The sequence below is a fragment of the Dunckerocampus dactyliophorus genome, chromosome 1 (genome assembly GCF_027744805.1).
Source record: "Dunckerocampus dactyliophorus isolate RoL2022-P2 chromosome 1, RoL_Ddac_1.1, whole genome shotgun sequence".
Lineage (NCBI taxonomy): Eukaryota > Metazoa > Chordata > Actinopteri > Syngnathiformes > Syngnathidae > Dunckerocampus > Dunckerocampus dactyliophorus.
The window spans coordinates 8621491-8631605 of record NC_072819.1 but is presented as its reverse complement, the minus strand read 5'-3'; the positions used below and the strand labels follow the sequence as shown (position 1 = coordinate 8631605).

General features: G+C 41.2%; 1 protein-coding gene across 5 annotated transcripts in view; it reads right to left on the bottom strand.

Annotated features, from left to right (window-relative positions):
• Positions 1-7329: 7329 nt before the first annotated feature.
• The window catches only part of LOC129183344 (plakophilin-4-like), a 47260-nt gene continuing 44474 nt past the window's right edge, over positions 7330-10115 (bottom strand). For 3 of the 5 annotated variants that reach the window (XM_054780492.1, XM_054780466.1, XM_054780484.1), the window contains exons 21-22: positions 9100-9173; positions 7330-9024 (exon numbers count right to left, since the gene is read on the bottom strand). In XM_054780492.1, the coding sequence (XP_054636467.1) occupies positions 8773-9024; positions 9100-9173 (326 nt within the window). In that variant the 3' untranslated portion in view covers positions 7330-8772. The remainder of the gene's footprint in view (positions 9025-9099; positions 9174-10115) is intronic. The other 2 variants (XM_054780499.1, XM_054780474.1) reach the window with 1 other exon arrangement.

Below are 10115 nucleotides of genomic sequence, written 5' to 3'. Positions count from 1 at the left end.
AAAGTCCAAATATTATGAGACAAAAGTTGCAATTTTAGGAGAATAAACACGTGATATTATGAGGAAAAATAACGTCATTTAGCGTAGCATAGCATAGAGTTGAAATATTAAAAAAATATGTTGCTTTTTTTAAGTCGGAATATCATGACAAAAACAAAGAAAACAAAATAAAGTTGTTTTTTTATGAGAATAGAATTTTTTAAATATAATGTTAAGTCCATAAAGTCAAAATATTATGGGAATAGAATCATAATGTTACAGGAAGAAAATGTATAAAGGTTATTTAAGAGGAAAGTTAAAATATTTGGGGAAAAATAATAGAAAAAAATGGGAAAATGGGAAAATCCACTTTTTCACCTACATCACAAAGCAGAGGTGCAATTTTTTCTTGAAAAATATACCCAACTTCTCAGCATATCTACATGTGTTGCATCACAAAATAGCACAGTGGCCCTTGCATGCTTTCATTTTTCACTATGTGGCCCTCGGTGGAAAAAATGTGGACACCCCTCTCTTAAGGTCGTTGTGTGGTTTGTAAGAAATTCTGGCCCGTTGTGGCAGCTGAAACAGATGTTGTGGAAAACTTTCTCTCACCTCATTATGTTTTGCTAAAAGAGGAGGAAATATTGTCAAGTCAATTAAAAGTTTTAAAACATACAGGTGGAACGTCCCCCCTCGCCCCCCCAATCCACAGCCTCTTTGCAGGGAATCCCATCTGTAACCTTGTTTGGAAGCTGCCAAGTATCCTGTTAATGGATTCCACCTATAAACTACAAACATATACAGTATTGGACCCCCCGCTCTCAGGGAAAGTAGCGGCAGTTTCTTCACACAGAGGCAGAAGGGAAAATGATGTGTTGGAAACTGTGAGGAAATCCTCTGCAGGTCTTCGAGGCGTAATATAAAAAGCCCACGTGAGCCGCTCGAGCGTCCCGCGGTGTTTACGAGACTTCATCCAGACATTTCCAGACATGCGCACTCATGCAGTGGTCCTACTCGCACTATGTCTTTGGCCTAATGAGCTCACGATGTGAAAAGTGTGATAAAAATGTTTTGGATCATAGAGGATCAGATGAAAATTGCAAATGCAACATCACAAAAATGTCAAGCTTGAATCTTTTTTCCTTATTGTCTTATTACGTGTTAAGTCGCCCTCATGTGCTAACATATGATATTCTATCATGATATGAATACGATGTGTAGAAGTCCTCCACATGCTTATCACCTGATTCCAACAGCCTTGGGTGTCTAGGCATGTGAGTCTGCCCCACATCGTCTCGGTCCCTCACAGGAAGAGGAGATCACGCCTCCACTCACATGTGTGGTTTCTTATATGAATTAAAATTTTAGCATGAATAGTTAGACATTTTCTCTAGAAGCTGTCTGTTCGAAGACGTTATCATGGCTGACAAGGAGCGAGAGAGCCTGGTGTAGGTCCTCAGGAAGCGCCTGCTTTCCCTGTCGCCAGTTGAACTTTTCTGCTGTGCAAGATCAGAATTTCCCTCATTTTTCCTTATTTTTCTGAAATATTTCCCTCATTTTATCATGCAACTGTTGACAGGTATGCAGCTTGAGGCAGCAACAAGTCACGTGCATAAAAGATACACTCCTGATCAAAATGTCAAGACCTGTTGAAAAATGGCAAGAATTTACATTTGACACTGTTGGATCTTAAGGAGGTTCTAAGTGGAGCTTGAAAATGCAAAAACAAGAAATGGGAGTGAGACAAAAAGAATTATGAGTAAGCAGTTTATTGCAAACAAGCATTAAAGTGAAATAGGCTGTTCATCAGCTGATCAAAAGTTTGAGACCACAGTGCAGCACAGTGGAGATGATCTGCGTTGCTTTTTCCTTCAATGGAGCAAAGGAGGTTCCGTTTGTGCAGGGGCGTCAAATGGCAGCTGGCTATGTGGAGATGCAGAAGGCATCCAGAGGAATAAGCTCACTTTTTTGGACCATCCTGCATGTTCCCGTGATCTAAATTTAATTGACAACATTTGGGGATGGCAAGGGAAGTTTATAAAAATGGACATCAGTTCCAGACAGTGGATGCCCTCCGTGAAGCCATCTTCACCCCTTCACAACAAGAATAGTCCAACTACTCATTATTCAGTCACTTTTTTTAACATTTTGTTTCTATTTTAGGGAGTTTCGGGTGTTTTTTGAGCTGTGGTCTTAAACTTTTGATCGGTTGAAGAACAGCCTGTTTCACTTTAATGCTTGTTTGCAATAAATTGCTTACTCAGAATATTTTTTCTCCCACTCCCATGTCTTCCTTTCGCATTTTGAATCTCAACTTAGAACCTCCTTAAGATCCAACAGTGCAAAATGTCAATTCTGGTTCTTCAAATTTGGATCAGGAGTGTATCAGTGTCTTTGTGAGGAACATACGTGGATGTTGGATGCCTGCCACGTCTTTTCCAGCGTAATAAATCGTGCACATGCAAAGTTTTGGTGGAATCCCAGCAATTCGTGTGAGGTCCTTTTAGTACCAGATGGGCAACCCAACACAGTTTACAAAATGCCCCTGGGCTTTTGTTACGGAAAGGGAAGGCCCAGTCGATGGGATGCCCTTCATAAAACTACGAGCTTGGTTCTCTCCTTGTGAGTTATTATGTATACAATTCACATCAGTATTTCCAGCCCAAATCAGGTCAAAATCAACAACTGTTTGCCGGCTGGAACGACATAAAAAAGAAAGATTGAATACCGAATCTAAAAGTCAAAAACCTAAAAACGAGATTGAGACTTGGAGAGTGAGTTTTGGTGATTTTCATGACTACAAGGAATACAAGACGCTAAAGAGTATGGGATCGTCACTTTGTATTATGCCTGGGAGGCCTGGGAGGCATTTCCCGCCTGTGGCTATTTTTTCGAAAAATTGTAAAAATAAAAACTGGAAAAAATGGAAAAATCAGCCATAATTTTACAAGACTAGAGTCAAAATATGTAGACTGAAAAAGTTGTAATTTAACAAAAAAAAGTTGTCATTTTCCAAGATTAATGTCATTTTAGTAGCATAAAGCTGATATATTAAAGAAAAATGCATATTTTTCAAGACTTTTAAAGATATTATGAAAAACGAAAAAATAAGAAAGTTGTGATTTTAGCAGAAAAGTTATATTACGAGAATAAAGGCAAAATATTATGGGAATAAAGTCATTAGCAACAAAAATTGGGAAAAAAAACAGCTGTAATTTTACCAGAATAAAGTCAAAATATCAAAAGAAAACAGTTATATTCTAATGATAAAAAAAAAAAAAGTTTAGGTTTAGTTTATTTGGAACATGCTTTAAAAAAGTGACATTAAAGCGCTTTATTTGCTTACGTTATATGTTTGCTCACTTTGGGTCTCTAACTTGCCAGTTTTGGATGCGGAAAAGATTACGACCAAGTATTAGGGCCACATTGAAAAAAAAAACAAAAACTGAAATTTCGAGAATAAAGTCGTAAATTTACGAGAAAAAAGTCGTACATTTATGAGAGAGAAAGTCATAAATTTAGACCAAAAGTCACATAGGCCCCCCCTTTTCATAGCTGTCTCAGACAATGCCTGTTACGACGGAGTATTAAAATAATTTCCGAGGAAAAAACTCGGAACTTTATGTTGGGCATGTGGAGGGGGCGGGGTATGGAAGGCGGAAGTTAGATGGGCTAGCCATGCTAATGTTTTTGCTAAACTACTCTCTTTTGCTGCTGCCACGTTATGAGGAACGTTTCCTTCCTTTCTGAAGAGCTACGCTCTATTTTCCCTCTGACACGATGACACGTAATATTACGACTTTATTCTCGTAAACTTACGACTTTGTCCTCATAATATTCAGACATTTTTTCTCATAAATTTACGACTTTATTCTTGTAATTTTACGAGAAAAAAAGTTGTGCATTTACGAGAATAAAGTTGTAAATTTACGAGAAAAAAGGTCGGAATATTAGGAGAATAAAGTACATTTACGAGAAAAACTTGTCACTTTATGTTACAGGCATTGTCTGAGACAGCTATGAAAAGGAGGGGCGTATGTGACCTTTGGCCTTGGGCATTTGGAGGCCACATTATAATAAAAGCTTGCCTGAAGCAAGAGGAAAGTTCCCTTCCCTCCTGAAGAGCTATGCTCTATTTTCCCTCTGACATGTATGACACGATGGCACGTAAATATTACAACTTTATTCTTGTAAATTTACAACTTTATTCTCGTAAATTTACAACTTTTCAATGTGGCCCTAATACTGCTTCGTAATGGATAGCTTAGTCAAAATTAAACAAATAAAAAAAGGAAAGAAAAGGGGGAAATACAATTATTGTTGTTATATAATGCAACTGAGCGTCTTTGGCCACAGCAGCATGAGGCACTTTTATTCTTGTACCCACTCTTCCCGCTTAGGAACAGTCAAGAAACATTCTCAACACACACAACACGCTTCCGGTCTTCAAAATAAGACCAATAAGACCTGCTTTTTGTTACGCGTGTAAAAGTCCCTATTGCCTGCTGTCAATCACCGAATTCACCCATGAATTCACCCATGACGTCATAGGCAGGCGGAAGAGGATCTATACAGAGCAGATAAGTGCCGCTGAGGGTTCTGAATGTGACTCTCGCCAGTGAAGAGACAAACTTTCTCCTCCTTTGTTGGTGGATATTTGTGTGCGTTCATGACGATGTATGTTCCCACTGTAATTGCTTCGTTGTTACGGCTTGACCTGGGAAAGTTTTGTGTGTGTGAATCAGGCGGAGGTGGTGTGTGCCGTATAATAGACACAATTGGACTGCTAGTAAGTAATGTTCCAAGGTAGCAGTGTTATATGTTGCATATGAAGCTATCAATGTTGCTTCTGTCGTAACTTAGTGTGTTTATATAATAATTGCTCTGGGCGAGGGCATTCTGTCTGCGCTAACTCTACTGACAGTTGTTTGTGTGTTTGACCGCCAGAGTGTGCTGTTACTCCAACGTTGAGTATGCCTGATTGCCAGTTACTGCAAAGCTTATTTCATTGTAAATATACTGCTCAAAAAAATTAGAGGAACACTTGGAAAACACATCAGATCTAAACTGGGGGGAAAACTTATCTTGAATGTCTTTCCTGATAATAAGTGGGTGATGTATTAGTAACAAAATGATGCCACATCATTTGATAGAAATGAAAATGATCACCCTATAGAGGGGGGAAATCAAAAATGAAAGTGAAAAAATTATACAGCACACTGGTCCATTTTGCTAAAATGTCATTGTAGCAACTCAAAATGATTCTCAGTAGTTTGTGTGGCCCCCACGTGCTTGTACGCATGCCTGACAACGTCGGGGCATGCTCCTAATGAGACTACGGATGGTGTCCTGGGGGATCTCCTCCCAGATCTGGACCAGGGCATCACTGAGCTCCTGGACAGTCTGGGGAGCAACCTGGCGGCGCCGGATGGACGTAAACATAATGTCCCAGAGGTGTTCTATTGGGTTTAGGTCAGGTGAACGTGGGGGCCAGTCAATGGTATCAATTCCTTCATCCTCCAGAAACTACCTGCATACACTAGCCACATGAGGTCGGGCATTGTCGTGGACCAGGAGGAACCCAGGTCCCACTGCACCAGCGTAGGTTCTGACAATGGGTCCAAGGATTTCATTCCGATACCTAATAGCAGTCAGGGTGCCATTATCTAACCTGTAGAGGTCTGTGCGTCCTTCCAGGGATATGCCTCCCCAGACCATCACTGACCCACCACCAAACCGGTCATGCTGAATGATGTTGCAGGCAGCATAACGTTCTCTACGGCATCTCCAGACCCTTTCACGTCTGTCGCATGTGCTCAGGTTGAACTTGTTCTCATCAGGGAAGAGCACAGGGCACCAGTGGTGTAGTTGCCAATTCTGGTGGTCTATGGCAAATGCCAATCGAGCTCTACGGTGCTGGGCAGTGAGCACAGGGCCCACTACAGGACGTCGGGCCCTCAGGCCACCCTCATGGAGCCTGTTTCTGATTGTTTGGTCAGAAACATTCACACCAGTGGCCTGCTGGAGGTCATTTTGTAGGGCTCTGGCAGTGCTCATCCTGTTCCTCCTTGCACAAAGGAGCAAATACCGATCCTGCTGAGGGTTGAAGGACCTTCTACGGCCCTGTCCAGCTCTCCTGGAGTAACTACCTGTCTCCTGGAATCTCCTCCATGCGTCCAGGTACCGCAGTGATGCCCTGGTCCAGATCTGGGAGGAGATCCCCCAGGACACCATCCGTAGTCTCATTAGGAGCATGCCCCGACGTTGTCAGGCATGCGTACAAGCACGTGGGGGCCACACAAACTACTGAGAATCATTTTGAGTTGCTACAAAGACATTTTAGCAAAATGGACCAGTGTGCTGCATCATTTTTTCACTTTCATTTTTGGGGTGTCTTTGATTTCCCCCCTCTATAGGGTGATCATTTTCATTTCTATCAAATTATGTGGCATCATTTTGTTACTAATACTTCACCCACTTATTATCAGGAAAGACATTCAAGATCATTTTCCCCCCAGTTTAGATCTGATGTGTTTTCAAAGTGTTTTTTTTTTTAGCAGTGTACAATAAGAAGCGGTTCTTGATTATTTTCTCTTTATTTCGATACAACATCTGTACTTTATACAAGTTTATCTGCATTAAATACAATTTTTACTCTTTTAATTCTTCATTGGAGGCCATGAGGGGGAAATACACTATTGATCCAAATGAATAATGACTTCAGTGTTGTACTGTGAGTGTACAGTGGGACCTCGTTTAATATCCGTTTGTCGGTTAGCTACCAAATTTTTTTGGTAAAATTTTGCCTTGGCTTGCGTAAATACGGTTTTAAACATTATTAGAGCCCTCTGGACATGACATAACACCCCCATACTCACCTTTACACACCTATTAGTCAATATACTGTAGTAGGCATAATAAAAGAAAATATAAGACATAAATAAGACTCATGCTTGTGTGTGTTGCTATAAATGTGTTAGGGGAGCTGAGTGAGGCCGCAGACAGGAAGTGACTGCGTGGGTTACGGCCGTACAACACAGTAGCCCATGTTAGGGGTTATTGTGTCAGTTGTGAGATCATTCAACCCTGTTGTTTCGGCGATCAAGTCTGGTGCTTGTGTGTCTCACCCAACATTACAGTCATATTACTGACACCTAGTGACCAGTGTAGATGACTACATATCATCGCAACGTCTTTGAATGCATCTTCTGAATGCCTTATATTTGTATTTTACTCCAGTTAGCCATTTTTATGCTTGAAAATGCTTAATTTAGGCAAAAAATAAATAACATTTGCTTAAATATCCATGTTTTCTGACTAACCGGCCGCACAATTAAAGAAAATAAATCCACAATATCCTGTTTATTGATCATACTGTATCACATCATCTTGAATCCCTACTCCTATTTCCATTTGTAACGTAGCACATTATCAGCAGCAGCAGCAGCATTAGACGAACAGACAGCTCGGCTATCCCCGTTAGGTTACAGATACATGAATTAAAAATAACAAATAGAAAATCTTCCTCACACTGTCACATAAAAAGTTTTACAGGTGGAGTACGACAATGTGACAGGACACGTTCAACATTGTACATCTGTACAAATAGATATGTTTCACATATGATATATATAGGTATTTATATATATACTGTATATACCGCACTTTTGGTCAACAGACATAAATGCCAAGAGTTCTCCCGAAGTGGAGACACTCACCTGTGATCTCTCCAAACCTGGAGCAGATGACATTTAAACGCAACATTTTCGATTTTGCTTCCATTTTTCAAGAGCTGAACTTGAAAATCCAAAACCTTTTCCATGTACAGAAAAGGCCTATCTTGTTGATACATCTAAATCTGTGTTGGTGAGCATTCATAATTTATACGCATATGAAAGTGCCCGGTAGACGGCATGATGATTGCACAGGTGGCCACAATAAAAGGCCACTCCAAAATGTGCACTTTCACTGTATTGGTTAAATTGGATACGCCGAGCCGGAACATCCCAAACACGCTCGATGATGTCACCCATTGAAAACTGATCTGAACTGATTCGAAGTACCATCAATACAATGCACCTGTGTTCCGTATCATGCCCCTGCCCGTACCATAACCCCACCCACATGGACCACTCCAGGTGCATTTTATTGATGGCTTTCTGAATGCACAGAGATACCGAGGCCTGTTGTTGTGCCATTCGTCCATGAGCATCACCTGATGTTGCAGCATGACAATGCACAGCCCCATGTTGTAAGGATTTGCACATAATTCCTGGAAGCTGAAAAAAACCTCCGAGTTCTTGCATGGGCCAGCGTACTCCCTGGACATGTCAACCACTCAGCACTCAATACAGTTCAACTGCACATTTTGGGGTGGCCTTTTATTGTGGCCAACATAATGTCTAACCTATTTCTCTGTAGAGCTTTTGTGTACATAAAAAATGTTTTACATCTTTTGAGGTTCAGCTCACAAAAAATGGGAGCAAAAACCGTTTATATTTTAGTTGAGTGTAGTTTTCGGGGTACTTTTCTCCAGGTTGGTGGTGTCGAGAGTGTCACATGACGCTGCTGAAGTCCCTTCTCAGGATTCTGTGTGATGTTGGCGGATAGTATTTTGCACAAACACTATAAGTCAGGTTTCGGCTTACGAAAAGCACCCCTCCTGTCTTTGGCACCTTATGATGAAATCAGTGGGGACAAGTCCACCACCAAAGGAGCACACAGTTTTTGGCGCTCTGGACCCTTTCACCCAGAAACACGGACGTTCACGCACAAACAAACTTTCTGTTTCTACACCCAGGAGTCGGGGGAGCCGGTGAACTTGCTGGCCCTGTTTGAAGGCCTCCGTGTGGTGGAGTAGAAGTCCACGTAGTTGGTGTTGGCTTTGAACTGGAGCGCCTGGCCCACGTAGCCGTCGGGGGACGACGGGGTCAGGTGGACCGGCTCGCTGTCGTAGTGCTCCACGCTGTAACCGTGCGGGGACGACAAGTATAGTCTGTTGTAGTTCTTCCTGTCGGGTTCATCGTAGAACGGCTCTGGCTGCTTGGAAAGCAAACAATTCTTTTGTCACTGATTTATTATAAAAATACATGGAATGTGTCCGTTAGGTTTCCTCACCTGGGGCCGTCTCAGCTTGTCCCCAGACTGTGAGCAGTACGTGTCGATGAAATATGGGTTGGTGTTGTCTGACCCTGAACAGTCAAGAATAATAACTTCACGTGAATCCTCGCATTTACAGCATGAGACAGTAACCACAATACAGGTGGAACCATTGTAGTCAGAACCCTTAACGGACTAGACTTCGATCCTCCCCGTGCTGAAGGGCCCCTCTGTAGGCGACCCCTGAACTGTTATGTGTTTTTTTGTGTGGGTCGGTGTTTTATGGCTGTTAGTTGATATTTGGCGACATTTAGTGGACACAATAATTAACTGACTTGAACTTGTGAAGGAGTTGAATATAGTGGAACCTTGGTTAGCGTTATTCAGTTATCATGAATTCAACCCGACTTTAATTAATCTGTACCAGAAAGCCAAAAAATGTGAACATGAAATGTGTTTTTTTTTAAATCATTTTTAGGGCTGTGAAATTAATTAATCATGATTAATCAGCATTTGCAACCTTGCGTGAAATATGCCCTTTTTTTTTACTGTATTTTATGAACAGAAAGATGGGACACAATTTTATATATTTGCATGTATTAATAGCTCCAAATGAACTGAAAATTTAAATCAAGCCAAAAGATGCCACACGTCTAAAAATGTTTTTGCCTAACGCTAGTCTCATGAGTAGTAGCAGAATCACACTTTAACCATGTCATTATAAGCCAGGAGGAGTTGCGTTCAAAGACACCACGTTACTTAAGTAGACTTCACATGTTTTGAGTGTAAATGTATTATCTGGGATTTCCGAGCATACTTAAATGCAGCAAATTGTACTTTCACAGTAAGAGTTACATTAGTCAGTGATGAGCCTTTCTGTTTATTTAGACCTCACATACACGCATAATAAAGACGTTGTTGTGATGTTCGGAGTGTCCCTGAATGCATCTCGCGGTTATCTGGTGACAATGAGGAAGCGTTGCGATGCCGAAGGGACTATAGGGACGTGTTTGTGAGTTGGAGATACATACAGT